The sequence below is a fragment of the Merops nubicus genome, unplaced genomic scaffold, assembly GCF_000691845.1.
Source record: "Merops nubicus isolate BGI_N331 unplaced genomic scaffold, ASM69184v1 scaffold21980, whole genome shotgun sequence".
NCBI classification, from domain to species: Eukaryota; Metazoa; Chordata; class Aves; order Coraciiformes; family Meropidae; genus Merops; species Merops nubicus.
This window is the reverse complement of record NW_008582467.1, coordinates 3475-22353: the sequence shown is the minus strand read 5'-3', so window position 1 is coordinate 22353 and position 18879 is coordinate 3475. Positions and strand designations below refer to the sequence as shown.

General features: G+C 36.3%; 1 protein-coding gene across 2 annotated transcripts in view; it reads left to right on the top strand.

Moving 5' to 3' along the window:
* Positions 1–18879, top strand: part of DICER1 (dicer 1, ribonuclease type III) — a 39699-nt gene that overhangs the window by 18247 nt on the left and 2573 nt on the right. For both annotated transcript variants that reach the window (XM_008937770.1, XM_008937777.1), the window contains exons 10-23: positions 2217–2349; positions 3327–3569; positions 3666–3820; positions 5178–5310; positions 5808–5883; positions 6987–7126; positions 9425–9604; positions 10445–10658; positions 11087–11240; positions 13348–13530; positions 13824–13929; positions 14030–14205; positions 14500–15283; positions 16417–16572. In XM_008937770.1, the coding sequence (XP_008936018.1) occupies positions 2217–2349; positions 3327–3569; positions 3666–3820; positions 5178–5310; positions 5808–5883; positions 6987–7126; positions 9425–9604; positions 10445–10658; positions 11087–11240; positions 13348–13530; positions 13824–13929; positions 14030–14205; positions 14500–15283; positions 16417–16572 (2833 nt within the window). The remainder of the gene's footprint in view (positions 1–2216; positions 2350–3326; positions 3570–3665; positions 3821–5177; positions 5311–5807; positions 5884–6986; positions 7127–9424; positions 9605–10444; positions 10659–11086; positions 11241–13347; positions 13531–13823; positions 13930–14029; positions 14206–14499; positions 15284–16416; positions 16573–18879) is intronic.

Genomic DNA, 18879 nt, shown 5'->3' with positions numbered 1-18879 from the left:
AAAGAGTGTCTCCTGAGTAAGGAATGATTGTTTGAATTAGTATATCAAAAACACTTGAGCTTCCAGTAATCCAGTATAGATTGTTACATCAGAACTAAGTTTAAAGCACAAGTATAGTTTTTCTTAGAATTATCATGGTGGTATTTATAGACCAGAATCCCATTTTATGAAGTCTGTGATGACTAAGGAATGGCAAAATTCATGGCATGTGTTTTACTTTCTGGGAGAAACAGGAATTTTCTCTGAAGCAGTAATTAGAGCTAATCTCTTCCGGGATCTTCCACAACAGCCACTGCATATATTTTAAACACTACAAATTAGAAAAACAAGCACCTCAGTTTATTCTTTGACTGTTATTACACCTAAATGCTGAAGTGGCTCACTTACTGTTTTATTTGGTATACAGTTGAGTTCTGATGCCTATAAGCTCCTTTTCAGAAAAGAATACATTTTCTAAACCCCAGGTTCCTTCCATTTTCATTGTGGTGCCTCTCAAGTCCCTTAGAGAGGAGTCTGAAAGCAGAAGTTTTTATATCTGAAAACCAACACCTGTTACTTTAATACTAATAATACTTTTTTTAACCACAAGGTTGAAGTCTTCAGTGTTTCTCAAGAACTTGCCAAAGGTGTGCACTGTAGAATGTTTATTCACATGGTTTTGATTGTCCATTCTATAATAAGTGAGATACAGTAAGAATGTTTGAGATGCTTAGTAGCTACTCAAACTGAAGCTATGTGACCTAATGGAAATGCCATATGGAAAAAGAAATATTCAAAAAAAATAGTTACCTTTTTTTTTTTATTAACCCTTCTAAGTATGTCTGTATGAAGTCTAGACTGCATGGAGAAACATGAAGCTGCTCAGCCTTGGGGAAATCTCATGCATTTTAGTACAGGAGGATCCTCCTAGTCTGTGAGCTATTTGCCACATTTTCATTCTCTTCCCCATGCTCCCTTTCCTTTCCAGGTTTTATAGATTGCAAGGGAAGGAAGTGTTGAAGGTGTTTTATGTTCCCATAAGTCTTGTTTAAAACAGTAACCAGGTGAAGGGGAGGGACTTCAGTAGTTTTCCAAAGGTAGAACTCTGCCATTTGCCATCTGATTTGGTGCACGGGGCAGGTGGTAGGCATGTAGCTGGGGACTGGCACAGCTCCCATCTGGTATGTGAGGCAGAACTGGGTAACTGGTTCACATACCAGAGGTAACTGGGAAAGCTTTGAGTTACTGCTGGAGGTATGGAGAGGCAGGCTGTCCTTGGAATACAAGGAGTACCTGCTGGTGTACACAGTGGATGTGCTATGAGCAAAGTGGTACTGGGATGGCTATAGTGACACATGCAAGGGATGTAATTTTTTTGTATGTGTTGCCTTGATTTTTGTTAACTGTCTCTGCTGCTCAAAAAACTGTTATGGTTGTGGAATCCCAGATTCTGTCCATGCTGGGAACAGGTCAGCTAAGGATGCTGCAGCATAATTACTTTGATTGCATAATGTAATTATGCTTTAGAACTATACATTTGTAGATTTAAGATGCAGTGTGTTATTTATGAGCTTCTGTAACCTAAAGAAGGAGGTAGGGGAATAAACTGAGAGCATAGATGATCTTCATCTCCCTGTTCAGTGCTCCTTTTAAATCCTCTAATTTGAGTTAATTTGAAAACTAGTAAACATCTCACTGGGCAGCTGAGTGTTGCTCTTCAGAAAACCAGGTCAATATTTTGTCATTGGTATACCTGAACAGAATATGTATTTTAACATTAAAGGAAATGATAATCTATGTTTTACCCTAAAAATTGATGCCTGATACTGAGGAAGCATACTTTGTTGAAGGAGCTGTTACAGGTCTTTCTGCTAAAGTCAGAGATAATTTACAGAAAATGAGATTAACTAAAGTGGTTGTGAGTACAGTGCCTTAGCAACCGTGATCCTTACAGTAATATATTGATTTAAAAAAAAAAAATAGCTGGTTTTACTATGACGGGTCTGAAATGCATGTGATGCATACTCATGCTGTATATGTATGCAGTTTACCTTTTATTATCTTTACAGAGGTTTTCACTAGAGCTACCTTTTTCAGAGAAAACTAAGTTCAGTTTTTGTTAGCATGGCTTAATTGTCATGTTTTCATTTTTTCTTTCAATGTAAGTCCTGCAAAAAAACAATTTTCTGCCATTTTCTGGGTTGTGTAACTTGTAAAAATGCATATAATGTTTTTAGGTTAATAAAAGAAGCTGGCAAGCAAGATCCAGAACTGGCTTACATCAGTAGCAATTTTATAACTGGACATGGCATTGGCAAGAACCAGCCTCGTAACAAGCAGATGGAAGTAGAATTCAGAAAGCAAGAAGAGGTAACTTCAAGAAAAATAATTGAAACTAGCTGTGCTTTCAGAATCTTTTGCTTTCTTTTTGTTTTGGTTCTCTTTTTTTTGAATGTGTGTCTTTAAAAACAAAAGAAACCTGGTGGAGTCTGGGGCACAGTCATTCAGAGTTCAGGGAATACCTTCGATTTAACAAGTATGCTTATTGGAGATACAAAACCAAACTAAAACCCAAGATGTGGTTGGAGACATTGCTCTGTCACATTACACAAAAGAAATAGGAATTTCAGGTAAAATCATGTTTGTCTCTAATCAGATTGTCAACTGTCTTATTTTGCTGCATTGGATTAGTAGTAGTATAGTAACTGTAAAGAAAATCGAGGTTCCTGACACTTCCATCAGTTAAGCTAGTTTAACATTTATCTTTGCTAAAAGTGAATTTGGTAAATTATTAAATGATACAAACATGATTTTGTCCTCACTTAAAGCATGTGAAGTATTTTGAAAGAAAATGCAAATCCATCACAACTGGCTAGGTTGTCCTGACCTCCCCCCACACCTAAACTTTTCCATAATATTGTTCAGTAAATAGCAGAAATACCAGAAGTGAAGCCCATTCCAGAGCTTGTACCTCTCAAGGATGTTTCATCCTCAGAAATGGTTGGAAAAGATGCTGTTCTGAAAGCAGCATACTTTTTTTTAATATAGTACAGCTGAAAATAGCAAGTAAATTAGATGGCATCCTCTCCCTTGCTTGTGACTGTGCTGGCTTCTTGGGCTCATGTAATTCCACACACTGGATTTGATTCCTAGGAATCTTCCTGTTCTGATAAATAGTCTTGCTGTGTTTCTGAAAAGACTTTTTTTAATAGTTTTATATCTGCATATTTAGATATTTTTCTGGAATGCCTGATCCACTCTCCTTGGTCTTCTTGACTTTTGATGAATCTGATGATGGGAATGGATTTCAGACTAATTTCTTAAATTTGTCTTCATTACTTTTGCAGGTTCTTAGAAAATTTCGAGCTCATGAGACCAACCTACTTATTGCTACCAGTATCGTAGAAGAGGGTGTTGACATACCAAAATGCAACTTGGTGGTGCGTTTTGATTTGCCCACAGAGTACCGTTCCTATGTACAGTCAAAAGGAAGAGCTAGAGCACCAATTTCCAATTACATTATGTTAGCAGATACAGACAAAATCAAAAGTTTTGAAGAAGATCTTAAGACATACAAAGCAATTGAGAAGGTATGAGCTCAAAGGAATGTGCCTGTTTTTTTGTTAAATGTATCGTGGTATTTTTTAAGAGAAAAGTCTCTCATGTTCTGTTCTTGAAATGTTAAGATCCTCAGAAACAAATGCTCAAAATCTGTTGATACAAATGACAACGAAACTGAACCTGTTGTTGATGATGATGATGTATTTCCACCCTATGTCTTGAGGCCAGATGAGAACAGTCCAAGAGTTACAATTAACACTGCTATTGGACACATAAATAGGTAAGAGGCATATTCACTTTTTACTTGTCTTGAATAAAAAGTTTCTTAGTCTGCCTTGCAGTGTGGAAGCAAGGTAGGCCGGGGCATTGGACACATTTCCTTTTAGGAACCCTGACAGCAGCATCTCTCCTAAAGAAAGTGGTCACAGTGGAGGATAATTTTTTTTTGTCTCTTTACCCTACAGAGGTTATAGCTTTGATGGAAAATGCAGTGATATTGGCTACTATTTAGTTAAAAGCTGACCTGAAAACATTCTGTTTCAAAATGGGTAGTAAGATTATTTTTGGTGGTTTTTTTTTTGTTTGACAAGCTAGCTTTAAAAATAAGTGTCTTCTTAAAACTGTAATAAAATCTTCTAATTCACATATTCATATTTGTAATAGCAATCTGTTGTCATGTTTAAAAACATAATTAGTAAGCTGAACATAGTAATGGTATGCTTCTAAGCAGCCTAGCCAAATATCACCTCTATAAGGCCATGGCAATTAGAAGAAGTCCTCAGTGACAGGAAAGGGTGTTATGACACTTCAGAAGAGGTAAGGAATCCAGGGAGCTATGGACTGGTCAGTTTTACCTTGGTTGTATGAAGTATTTATGGAAGCAGTTCCCAGGCACATAAAGGAAAAGGGTGTTGGCAGTAGCCCACAGAGTTCTATTGAGGGCATTTTTAGCCCAACTGATCTTATCTCCTGTGTGATGAAGTGATTGACTCTATGAACAGGGGAAAAACAGTGAATGTCTTTTACGGGTGGTAAAACTTCTGATGCAATTGCCATAATACCTTAGTAGCCAAATTCTGGAGATACAGACCATTTAGATGAACTGCCTGAGACTCTGACTGGTAGAACAGTCAGATTTGAAGGATGTAATGGTAGATGGTTCCAAGGCTGGCTGGCAACTTTTTATAGGTGGCATTACTCATGGGCCATTAGGAGTTCTGGTATGGCTTAACATCAGCAGGTTTGCATTTGACACCAGTTTGGGAGAGGGGGAAATGAGTGCTGTGGCGGGAGGACTACCATTCTGGGGGGAGCTAAGACAAACGGAAGGAGTAGGACAACAATAAACTCGGGAGATTAAACAAAGACAAATGCAGGCTCTGGGACTTGAGATGGAATAGTCTTGTGCATCACTACAACTTTGGAACCACTTTGCTGGAAGCCAGCTTTGTAGTAGAGGACTTGAAGGTCTTCCGCTCGGTAGCTAGTTGACGATGAGTCAGCAGTGTACCCTTGCAGTACTCAGTATGGCCTCAAATCATCTCAATGTTTACACCAGTAAGGCAAGATTCCACTGAAATGTGTTTAGGTTTCAATTTGCAGGTTTTGATGATTTGTAAAATGTTTTATCAACTTAGGTACTGCGCTAGATTACCAAGTGATCCATTTACACACCTGGCTCCCAAGTGTAAAACCCGAGAACTACCTGATCACACATTTTACTCTACTCTCTACCTGCCAATCAACTCGCCTCTTCGAGCTTCAATTGTTGTAGGTATCTGGGGAAGGAAAAACATGAAAATAAATTAATATGTTTGTATACATGTGTCTGTGCCATTTCTAGAATTAGTTTGATTGTTAGTAATGAAAATCACTTTTTCTTTTCCTGTGTTGTGCTTCATGACTGTATTTAGATCGCAGTTTGTTTCTGTTGTTGTTTGTTTTCCAGCAGTTACTGTTTATTATCATTATACAAAAATATGTAGATGTTCTTCTCAGTGCCTTGTGTTTTTCACACATTTATGTGTCAGTTTAGGAAAACATCCTTTACTGATTTTGATCAGTAGTAGTATGTTGAGTTCCTATAATTTTGGCTTCTGTGGAAAAACTTTGTAAGCCTGAAAATCTTCACAAAACTGTTATCAGTGTGGATTTTTTAGAAGTTTTGCTAACCTAATATGTTTATGTTAAATTAACTAATTAAATACGTATAATACATAAAACACTGATCTACAGATTTTTAAAAATAAATGTTTAAATGTTTCTAGGGTCCTCCAATGAGTTGTGCAAGACTGGCTGAGAGAGTTGTAGCTCTTATTTGCTGTGAAAAACTGCACAAAATTGGTAAGAACTGGAAAAACATCTCTTTGGTAAAGAATATTTTATAGTTGAAAAAGTGAATACAGTGTAGTATTATGCATATGCATATAGCATTTCTGCTATAGCCATCTACTATAGCTTCCTTTCTCTTTCCTTGTTTTGTGGTCTGATCATGTACAGGCTAATTTAGCTTACCCCTTGTAAGCTAAATTTTCCAGTGGAATCTTTTCATTTAACTTATTTTCTCTTAAACAGTTAATGTAACAATAAGACACACAGATTTTGACATTGGATACACTTGATTATAGGACAGGGACTACAGCCAAAATCTAAATTGTATTTTAAAGTGAGTTGTAACAAATTAAAATACACCCCCCTAAAGTTGTTGTATTCTCTACAGTATCGTAAGTCATGTTCCAAAAACTGAACCTTGCAGAATTACTTCATCGCTCTTGTCTCTAGCAAGTGTAATGGAGTGTATTCTTTATTGTGGAATGTTTTGAAGAGAATTCCATGTTACAGGTGCTTTGATGAAATACAGAACTATTTGTGGATCTTTTAAACAAAAAACTGTAGGTCTGGGGTTTGTTGGTTTGTTTTTTTGTTTTTTTTTTTTTTTCCCTGTCCGAGTTAAACCTTTTGATCATTAATTCATATCAATAAACATATTCAAGAATAACACTGTGATGGCTCAACTCATTGTTGAGAATTCACATTCAACAGAAGTAATTCCCTTTTTAGAGTGGTACAGAAATACAACTGTTCCCTCTTCCATGGCATAACTCTGAGTGATTTTTAAAATCAGTGTTGCAGTCACTGTTTTTTATGGGCAAAAAGAGTCTGTTTTTCTTTGCTCTTTTCATTACAGAATTCAAATTTGTAATTAAATTTTCAGAGGTTTTTTACTATAAATAAGTATTTGTGCCAAAAATTAAAACTGTTTCAATTTTTCCCCAAAGTTACACACACTTTAGCAGTCGTGCAGTAGTAAGTGCATCTTAAAAACTTAGATGAGGTGTTTTCATGTGCAGTCATATCTAGTGTGTAGTATCTGAAGGAACCAAGATTTGATTGTTCATAATGCTATTTCTTTGTATTTAATTTAATTTGTATTTAAAAATATTCAGGTGAACTGGATGATCATTTGATGCCAGTTGGTAAAGAAACGGTTAAATATGAGGAGGAGCTTGATTTACATGATGAAGAAGAAACAAGTGTTCCAGGAAGGCCAGGCTCTACAAAACGAAGACAGTGCTATCCTAAAGCTGTTAGTATCACTCACTGCTGTCCACATCTCTAATAAAATATTTTATGTACTGATAAGACAAAATTGCTAACTCTTTTCTGACAAGAATCTTTTATGAGTCTTGCATCTGTGGTGGAAATAATTTTACAGTTTTAGCTGTATGGAAACTTACACTGTTACCTGAATGGGTTATGGGACCATATGCTTTGGAAGCATTCCTGTAGTTCAAAGAATGTACAGCTTTCTGTGGAGCTTCTTGACTGTATTTGCCTAGTACAGAAGCAACTGGGAGGAAAAATTGTCCTGCATTAGTAATCTGTAAAAATAAGTTCTCTGGCAAATGTACTAGTGCAAAGGAAAAATCACTGGCTTTTTAGACGAAGAATTGAAGATTGAAGGAAATGCCCAGGAAGTCAAAGTTATCTACTAGGCACTAAACACAGGAATTTTTTAATTTTTATTTTTTTAAGATGCTTGATTTAGTTTGGTGACTTTTCTCATCAAACACGGAATTTCATAATTTTTAGTTTAAATCTGAGACTATCAAATAAGTATAACTTTCATATTTTAAAATAAGTAGCTGTGTATTATTAAGTAACTTAACACAGATCTGTTACAGCAGAGAGCAACCATGTCAGTTGGTAGAATTTGACTGCTTAAATAGTATTTATGGGGGAGTGGGAAATACTTTAAGAGACAATGGAGAAGGAAAGCTTTGTCAAGAGTATTTTGCAACTACTCTGGAACATTCCTTCTTCCTTTGCAGTTGTTACAGGTTCTGAGACCTTTTGTATAGGACAGGTCACTCATTCAGAATAGTTTCCTTAGTAGCTTCTGATGATCTTTGAGTTTCATGAGAAACGAATATCCTTTGGTCACATGTGGGAGTGCCAGCATGGGCACTCACATTAGCCTCAGTTATGGTGAGAGCCCTTAAGTAATTCCATTGTTGGCATCCTCCACATGCCCCAATTTTATTATTGGTTATTAGGAAAGGATACAGTAGTATCACAGAGTATATTACAGAGGGGATGACAGATGAGAAAACCTTTCTTTTGCAAGATTGCACAAGCAATTTGAATTTTTGCACAGTGTTTCTTGATGCTGTTTGTTTTACAGTTGCCTTTCTCAGGCCTCTTACCTCACTAGTGATTGCTGGAATAAGGATGACTCGTAAAATGCATGACCGTGGTATCTCTCATTCAGAGGAGTTGATTTGTCCAGTGATGCATCATTCTTTCTCGGTCATTTTTTAAATACAGAATCCCAGAATACTTTCTCTTGCTTTTGTACCAGCTTTTCACATCTGGAAAAAAAGTTTTGGCAAATGTGAAGGTCTACAAGATCCTCTTGGGCTTAATACAGTTATTAAACTTATGAGAAATTTTCCATTAAGCCAAGGCCATAGTTTTGCTACAGTATAACTTTAAAATCCAGTGCTACATGTAACATGTGTTGCTATTAAGTTTTAGATAAACAGGAGGATCGTTTTTGCGACCTACAAAGTAATGAACTTCTTCCAAACATAAAGCATTGTTTCTTAGGGTCTATGAGAAATACGAGCAGCAGAGTTAAAGGTCCTTGTGGCTCTTGTGATTATTCACGTCTACAAGCTAGAATTGTTATTACAGATCTTCCACAGGGCAGTACCTGGGCAGAAGGGCAGTGTATCGAACTTTGTACATTTGTCCCAAGTGTATGAAAAATATTCTTGATACTTTTAAAACAGTATGCTGGGGGAACTAATCCATGTTAATGAAGCTGTGTGTTCAGCCAAGCTTATATGAACATGGAATTACTGGGATGTAGGTTTTTTTCTTGTGCATGCATTTCTTTTCTTTTTTTCCTTTTTTTTTTTTTTTTTAATCTTCTGCTCTTAAGGTCCAAAGCCCTTGGACATAAAGTATGCTCCAGAGTTGCTGGCTAAATATGGAAATTGGCATCTAAAACTTGACTTGTATTTATGGCAAAATGCTACCTGTGTTCTACAGTTAGATTTCCATTTCTAACACGGAGTGGAGACAGAGGAAGTTTAGGGATGTAATGGAAGTTGCCTCTTGGCACATAGAAAGGTCTGGGAGCATCATGTTCCCTTGATGCAAGCTTTCAGACAGATCTCATGGCTGCCAGGGCAGGCTGCTGACCAGATGTTTTTGCTGAAGAAAGAAAACATTACTGAAGTCAAGATTAATTTTTTTATTCCTCATTTTTAGCAGTACCTTTCCAAATAAACATGTGAAGCCTTGTTTAAAGAATAGTCTTTAGGTATGTTTTGTGGATTTTTATCATGTTAGTTTTTTCCTTTTTTTTTATTTTTAGATTCCAGAATGTTTGAGGGATAGTTATCCCAAAGCTGATCAGCCCTGTTACCTGTATGTAATAGGAATGGTGTTAACAACTCCTCTACCTGATGAGCTTAACTTCAGGAGACGAAAGCTATATCCTCCTGAGGATACAACAAGATGTTTTGGCATATTGACAGCCAAACCTATACCTCAGGTAATCAATCTAGCTTCTTTTGTATTCTGCATGCCTTACAATGTGTCATTTTTCACTTATTCTTCACCTCCAGACTAAAGATTTGGAAATGACCCTAAGTGATGCTTGTATCAAGTAACCTGAAAATAAACAGTAATATCCATCCAGTCCAGTCATGAATTCACTTTCTGTCCTTTGTGATGGAACAATCTGTCCTATTTTTGCCAAACTTTTGTTTTACAATTTTATTTCATATTATTTTGCAATAGCAGATTCAAAGTTCCCCCTTTTTTGCATGAGGTATGCCAGGAGTGGTGTTGCCAGCTACAGAGATGGCCTGCAGTGCTACCTTATCTGCACAGAAGCTTTGGTAACAAGTCCTCTCAGCAATTGTAGTCTGCAGCAGCAGAAAAAGTAGGCTGTGTTAATTGAAATTGGCACCTCTTCCTTCAAAACATTTTTAACAGAAAGACATTTTTTGTGAATGAGACTCAGCTGAAGAAGTTTATTTTCAAATATTATTTTCTGTTGTCCACAGAAGAAAACATGTTGGGAATATTGCGGGTTATCACATTTCTTCCTTGATAATAGAAAAGACTCGTATTTTTACTTGATCTTATATAAACAGAAGAGCTATAAAACATTGGGAGAACTATTAAGCAGTCATTCTTTAAGCATTCAAAATCTCATCTACAGTTGATGATCATCAAAGGTCAAAATTGCAATCCACTTTGATCCAGTTTGCTCTGGGATCAGGCAAGTGCTACCTCAGCATTTGAACTGACCTGGTACTCTGTAGAGGAATCCTACTCTGGATTTTCACTCAATTTTTTTTTTTTTTTTTTTTTTTTTCTTATTTAGATTCCTCACTTTCCTGTGTACACTCGCTCTGGAGAGGTTACAATATCTATAGAGCTTAAGAAATCTGGTTTCACTCTCTCCCTGCAAATGCTTGAGCTTATAACGCGACTCCACCAGTACATATTTTCACATATTCTTCGTCTTGAGAAACCTGCACTAGAGTTCAAACCCACAGAAGCTGATTCAGCCTATTGTGTTCTACCTCTTAATGTTGGTAAGGACAGAGCTCTTGTTTTGTAAATATTCACATTTAATTCATTTAGCAACACATTCGTTAATTTTATTTTAAATTTCAGGTGTTAGCTGCAGAAGTAATATATGTGATAGTGTGAAATTGTCAGTTGTGGATGCTAACAGTGGAAAATAACCTCAGATCAGACTGTCAGCATCCACAATCAGTTATATTTTTATTATGACTTCACAATTCCAAATTTGAAATTGGTGATATGAGTTCATTTATAGTAGGTTTTGGCTGCCACCATAAAGATTTAAATTCTGTGTATTTCTCATTTGAATTTTTTTAAAAATAATCAAATATGTGTATGGAATAAGAAGAAAAATTTGTAATTTACAACTTCCTAGAAATGTTCAGCCTGGAAAACTCTCCCCTGAAGAGCTGAGTTGTACGTTTTCCTTTTTCAGTTGATGACTCCAGCACTTTGGACATTGACTTTAAGTTTATGGAAGACATTGAGAAATCTGAGGCACGTACAGGCATTCCCAGTACACAGTACACAAAAGAAATGCCTTTTATTTTCAAGTTAGAGGATTACCAGGATGCTGTTATCATTCCACGGTGAGTGCTGTATACATACTTTAGGTATTTACCTTTTATATTTATACAAACACTTGTAATAAGGGAATGTTAGTATCTGTAACAGCATTGCTTGTAATAAATGTGTGGTATTAATCTGAAGGTATCTGGTGGTGTCTCAAAGATATTTTTTATTTAATAGTTGATCTTATATATATAGTAGGATGTAAGTGTTTAGGCCTCTCAAGACTTGTTTATTAGGAGTAGTAGAGGTCCTGACAAAATGTAAAACTGATAAAAAGTTGCAACTTTGTCAAGAACTGGCCTACTGATACCAATTTTAATTTGGAAGGCTGAGTGGAAGTTCTGTTCTCTGGTTACTGCTTATGCACATGAAAGGCCTGCTAAAAAGAGGTGTGCTGTTGGTAGATGGAAAAATTAACAAGTGAAAAAGACCAGTTAGAAAAATCTTTCTGTTGAGTGGTATTAAGAGGAGAAATTTACATCATTTTATGTATTGGATATGCAAAGGTTCTCCAGAATTGGTAGGGCTTTTTGAGACTTATTTTTTCCCTGTGTCATGTTTGACATGATGTGAATAAAGAAAATGGACTGACTGGCTTGTGCTTCTACCTACTATATAGTGAACAATGGTAGTTGCAGAATATACATGGAAAATAAATAATATACTTTCTTTTTGCCTCATCTATGTTAGGCTTTTGGTTTTTTTTTTTCTTTAAATGTCTTCCTACCAGTGCTGGCAATACTGTAGTAAACATGCTACTGTAAAAAAGTGGTGCTGAACCATCACTGTGTATAAGCATCATGTGATGTGATCAGAGTTAATGATGTAGAGAAGTAGTTCATAGGTGGTGTGAATTAGCACAGTTGCTGGACTTAAATTAAGCTATGGCATTTCACCTGTCTGAAGATCTGGCCACAGTGTCTAAACCAGTATTATTGTTGCTGTCTGGTAATGCTCAGGCTTGGGAGAAGCCAAAACATTTTTGGCTTTGTTTCATACATCAAGAAATCTCAGAATTTCAAGTGCTTCTGTTGTCAGTCAACATAAAAATAGTGAAAATATGTGCTTATCCTTCTCTGTTCCACTTGGCTCTAAGCCCCTCGGGGGGAAGCGTGATATGATGGCTGTGTATTGGCACAGTTCTGATTCGGGATAGGCATGATTGTGAATAACATAAGAAAAAATAATGTCCTGAAAGCTCCTTTAACCAGCCTGTTCTCGAATGAAGAAGTTCAGACAGCCTGGGAACATGGTTTTCTTGATTTTTCTCTTTGGAAAAAACCTGAAAAGACTCAATCATGTGCTTTTACTTAGAGATGTCTATTTATATATTTGAATAGAAACTTAAAATGATAAATGTAGCAGATCAAACAGCAAAATAAGCTAATAAGTAAATCTAAATATTGACTGTTGATGTGATTATTTTTTTAATAGCATTATTGTTTTCCTGTGCATGTTTATCACCATTGTATCCCATGGGCATAGGTAGCCACTGTAAAGGTGCTGCAGCGTTCTGGCTTTATTTTTCTAACCTTCTCCCTGTATTACAAGAACTTCATTGTCCTTGGAAGGCTTGTGAATTTAGCTTACTATATATTTGGGTGTTTGTATTTTACCTTTATTTGGAGAATGACTTGGTAAAAAGGCCAGTCTGGATGTGAGATATTACAATCTTTGTATGCAGTAGAATTCCCTTTCTATTGGTTGTAGCATGTAGGAGACTAGACACCAAAAAGCCAAATTATCAAATTTAATTATTAAGTGACTGAAACTTAAGAAATTATCATTTGCAGCATTACTCTTTGAGATTGTTGTCCAGAGCTTGATTTTTATATTAGATATTGAAGACAAATCCTGCATTTAATATAAATCTTCCTGTAGAGGTCATCTCATAGATCATAGATGGACTTTATTCTTCTTTATATTACAGCACGCTTCTCATTTGGTATTTGAATTAGCTACACAAATAGTTTCTACAAAAAAAAATAAATAAAAAAAAGAAGTTTAACGGTTTGTCACTTGACCTCAATAGAACCCGAAGAAATTAGTGTAGACTCTGCTCTAATGCTAGAATATAAGCCAAATTATTTTTTATATGGTTATTATTTATGGTATTTTTTTTAGGTATCGAAATTTCGATCAGCCTCATCGATTCTATGTAGCTGATGTATACACTGATCTTACTCCACTCAGTAAATTCCCTTCCCCTGAATATGAAACTTTTGCTGAATATTATAAAACAAAGTATAATCTTGACCTTACCAATCTCAACCAGCCACTGCTGGATGTGGACCACACATCTTCAAGGTAACAAGTCATCTTTATGTCTGATGATTGTACTTTGATAATAAAGTGCCCTTATTAAAATTATTTTTTTATCATGGGAGGGCTTATGTTTTCTAAAATAATTACTGGGCTTTTTTCTTGATAGGTACTTAAAACAACTGTAACTTGAGTCATTTTTTTCCAGAGGTAACTGTACTGTCACCTCACAATGCATTAAGGTTGAATACTAAGAATAAGTCATCACTTTAGATATGCTAGAAGGTTCTATTCATTAATTATGTACTTACATTAAAGTATTTTCGCATGGTTTTTAGACTTAATCTTTTGACTCCTCGCCATTTGAATCAGAAAGGGAAAGCACTTCCACTAAGCAGTGCTGAGAAGAGAAAAGCGAAGTGGGAAAGTTTGCAAAATAAGCAGGTAAACCAAAAGTGTCTAATTCAAGTTGCCTCTCTCTCGACAGTGACCTGGTGACTACCTTTACAGGTAAAATTCTTTTCTTCCCCACTCCTCTCCCCAGATACTGGTTCCAGAGCTCTGTGCTATACATCCTATTCCAGCATCCTTGTGGAGAAAAGCAGTTTGCCTCCCCAGCATCCTTTATCGCCTGCACTGCCTTCTGACAGCAGAGGAACTGAGAGCTCAGACAGCCACTGATGCTGGTGTGGGGGTTAAATCACTTCCTGCAGATTTCAGGCACGTATTTCTTCAGTATGTGTTTTTCAATGTGATAACAGACTTCATTGGAAAACAAGGTGGAAAGTTAACTATAAGGGTGTGAATTTCAGACTTTTCAACCCTTTGTTTAATTCATGTCGGTTTTCAGTGAAACAGTTTTAAAAGACTTGATTGCGAATACGGTAGTTAGTTGCTCCAGTCACTTTTCAGAAGAATATGGCTTTTCTAAAAAAAAAAAAAAATGTATGTGCACGTAGAGTCTTCTTGTCTTGAGATAATATTTTTTAACAAAATCATTGTGTATCTTTACAGATATCCTAACTTGGACTTCGGGTGGAAAAAGTCTATTGACAGCAAATCCTTCATCTCTATTCCTAACTCCTCTTCAGTAGAGAATGAAAATTACTGCAAGCACAGCACAACTGTAGTCCCTGAAAATGCTGCACATCAAGGTGCTAATAGAACCTCTTCTGCAGAAAACCATGACCAAATGTCTGTGAGTTACAGAACACTGCTCAATGAGTCACCCAGTAAACTCCAAATTGATGTCTCGGCAGAACTTGCAGCAATTAATGGTGTTACTTATAATAAAAGTCTTGCCAATGGCAATTGTGATTTAGTTAACAGAGACTTTTGCCAAGGAAATCAGCTGAATTACTGCAGGCAGGAAATACCTGTACAACCAACTACCTCATATCCCATTCAGAATTTATACAACAGTGAGAACCAGCCCAAGCCCAGCAATGAATGTACTCTACTGAGTAATAAATACCTTGATGGAAATGCTAACAGATCTACCTCAGATGGATGCCCCAAAATGGCAGTGACCACCAGTACTTCAGAAGCTATTAATCTTTTGAAAGACAGAGCAGATTCTGAAAAGAGCCCTTCCAGTGGGTACTCCTCAAAAACTCTTGGTCCTAATCCTGGTCTCATTCTTCAAGCTTTGACTCTTTCAAATGCTAGTGATGGATTTAATCTGGAGCGGCTAGAAATGCTTGGCGATTCATTTTTAAAGCATGCCATCACTACATACTTGTTTTGCACTTACCCTGATGCTCATGAGGGACGGCTGTCATATATGAGAAGCAAAAAAGTAAGTAGTAACAATCCAGTGACACTGGGTAAAAAGCAAGCTGTAGCAAGCCATATATATATAAAAATTTTGCTCGAAGGTTGAATGGCAACAGGTTGATTTAGTTCCACAGTGTTATTGATGATATATTGAATAGCATGCATATTAGGAATAAAAATACAGGACTACAGGATTAATGTTGCTATAACTGATCAAAACTTCTCTGCAGTTCATTTTGAAATCTAAACCAGCTGATTACCAGCCTAAGAATGGGCAGGACTGAATAGAACCGAAAGTCTGGCTTAGTGAGGAGGTTTGGTGGACTGAACACTAGAGCTGTATTGAGTAGAAACTCTTTAACAGGAGTTCTTGAAGGAAGGATTGTGTTAACAGCACAGGGCCTTAGGTTGTAGCTTTATTGGACCTTGCCTTTGTTTCCTCAGCAGTCTACTTTCCTTGGAAAGTTTCAGCATGCTCTTACAGGAATACTAAAAATGAAGCAACAAAAATCTTGCAGAACTGTTCCATCAAAACTTCTGAAAGTATTTTAAAGTAAATGTAAACAGTAAGGAGCGAAGTCCTACTGCTGCTTTTAAATTCTGTAATAATCAACCGTGAAGGCTTTTGTTTTCCTTGGTTTTTTTCCCCATTCAAGTGGTAACTTGAATTAAATGCTAAGGATTTAATTGTCTTCCTCTGATGAAATGCATCACTGATAATTAAGTGATGAGTACCTCAATCTCGGAAAATAAGGAAGGCTAGGTAAATTGCACAGCTCAAATCAAGAAAGTGATAGAATATTCAAGGCAAATGTCAAGACAAGTTATTAGTGACAATTGGACAGCATAAATGTACTGTTATTTTTAAAGTAGCAATAATTTTGTTTTGCAAAGAGAATTCAGTTTATCGGGTTTCTTTAACTGACGTTGTCACACCTAGTATGCTTGGCCTTAAAAAAGATTGTAAAAGTTTGTGCCTTGCTGTGAAGTGGTTGTACTATACTAAGAAAACTGAACTTCCTTTTGAGAACTAGAGAAGACGCAAAATAGTACAAGAACTGGCTTGATATGTAAAATTGTTTGACTCCTTTTGCATTTTAACCTGTTTTTATGTAAATGTATGTCCAGAGGTTTATCAGAATGTTTTTCTTGAAGGTCAGCAACTGTAATTTGTATCGCCTTGGAAAAAAGAAAGGACTGCCTAGTCGTATGGTGGTATCAATTTTTGATCCCCCAGTCAATTGGCTTCCTCCTGGTTACATAGTAAACCAGGACAAGAGCAACACTGATAAGTGGGAGAAGGATGAAATGGTAAGACTTGACTTAACTATGTTGAGAAATAATTATTCACATGCTTGTATTCTCTCATCCCTACCTCCTTCCACCTCCCAAATATTTTGCTATGTCTTCAGCATAGAAAAGTAAATCTATGTCTTTGTTTCCTTCCCAAAACTTCACTATAACCTAATGCAAATGACAGGCAAACTGTTCCTGAATAGAACATGAAGTAAGGAAAGCAGAGAAGAAAAGCTTTTTGTTTGTAGTTAGCATGCTCACAGGAGTTTTTCTGAAATTTCTTGTGGAAATTTTGAACGGAATTATTATTACTATTCTTGCCATACTATGTGCAGGCAGAAAACTGACTGCTTTCTAACAGATGAGTTCACATTTATAGCATATATGAAAATGAGTTGCTGTTTTTCATAGTGCTGAGGCAGGATGAAGATTAGAACGGACCTGAGAAAATGTTCCACAGCTGCAACATGAGTATGACTGAGAGCTACTTATCATCCAAAATACAGTGCTGGCCTAGACACCCTGACTGTCTATCACCAAAAGCTTCAGAATGACAAATCTTAATGAGGAGCAATTAGAATTTTTTTCTGACTAAACTAATTTCATTTTGAGAGTAGAAGTGCACATATAAGAAATATCACTGATCACACCAGTCAGTAACTTAATCTTTAAGTGTTTGAGGCTGGTGTGGAGGCTGGGGAGGGAGATGGAGTATTTTTCTCTTTTTCCCAATTCTGAAGACCACACTCGGATAGTGGAGCCACCAGAGGGCACATGAGAGGAGTGTTAGGTAGATGTACTGTGCAAATAAATGTTTATTGCAGAATAAAACAAGCTGATTATTGTGGTTCTGTATTGTGCCAAGATTTAATTTTAAAGAAACTTACTGCTATACCTTTCTAAAATTAAGATAGCACATTTGGGACAGGAGCTAATTATTAGTTTTAAAAAACTTTCTATTCTCACTAAGTTTTCAGTGTCCTCTTCATCTTGGCAAGTCACTGCTTATTTGTAAGTAAACCATACCATTTCAGACCAAAATGCAGTGATAGAACCAAGAAGTGGAGGGGGTTGTGTCAAGAAAGTATTTTGCTTTCTTGGATGTAAGTTGGCTGATGGCATATGGCTGGTGCTAGAAATCTCATGTCATTGTGACAAATTACTACTAAAACGCCCTAATATCAACTAAAATGTTGATTTTTTTTTTTTTGTGTTATCAAGCTTTCTTCAGGGTATGGCTCTTGCTTTGTTCATTTGATCAAATAGCTGATTTCCAGAAAGCGTGAAAAAAGCACTTATGTTTTTATTCAGCTTGTAAGGGGCTGTTAACTTATTCAAAATCAATCAGGTATTCTTTTAGAAAAGGTTTTTTCTTCTCGGATTCATTGTTGAATTCTTTTTTAAATGCTTCGTGGTGGTGGGAAAAAAAAAAAAAAAACAAAACTATCAGAATTGTTTCCTTGCTTGTTTGCCTACTCTTCATTCTCATCACTTACCTTTTTTTAACACAAGAAACAATGTGCAGACAATGGTAGGGTAGTTCATGTAGCTGTCTTGCTAATTAAAATTAATTTTATTTTAAGAGAGTTCTGAATGAAATTGTAATAAAAATGAAATATAACATGTTTAATCTTTGCAACAACAAACACTGAAATCTGTTTCGAACCCTCTGTATGGTCAAGTCTCATTCTGAGTGTATATTTTTATTTCAGTGACAGATCTGACAGGTGGTGTGTAACAAGAAAAAAAAAGCACTAGCTCTAGTTGGGACTGGTTACATTTGTCTTATTTGAGCTTTATAGTGCTACTACTATCCAAAGTAACTATTTCAAATAAAATTTTGCTATCTCTTTCTGATCAGTTAAAGTTACAGAAATCCCCACTGTGTAGATGGGAGATAGGTAGTTACAGCAGCAGACATTCTTTTGGGAAAATGTCTAAGCTATTAATTTCTAGACCCACTTTTTAAAAATTTTTTTACATTTTATTTTATTTCTCACTTCTAAACCTGACAAAGCCTGCTCCATCCTGGTGAGGAATGTTATGATCTGATTGATCCTTAGATGGCTTCAGGTGCTACCTGGTGCACCCTACCGCTGCCACCCATCCACACCTCTAGAAAGTTACACATTTGGCCCAAAGAGAGAGGTCCCCAGTGGTAGCATCTGGTTCACAGATTTGCAAGATCTAGTGACTGAGACCTACAGTATGACATATATAGAATGAGGGCAGATATAGGCTGTTTAACTTGATTCAAAATGGTGTTAGCTTTCAGGACCCAATCCAGAAAAGCACTTTGAATCTGATCTTGTTCCTATCAAA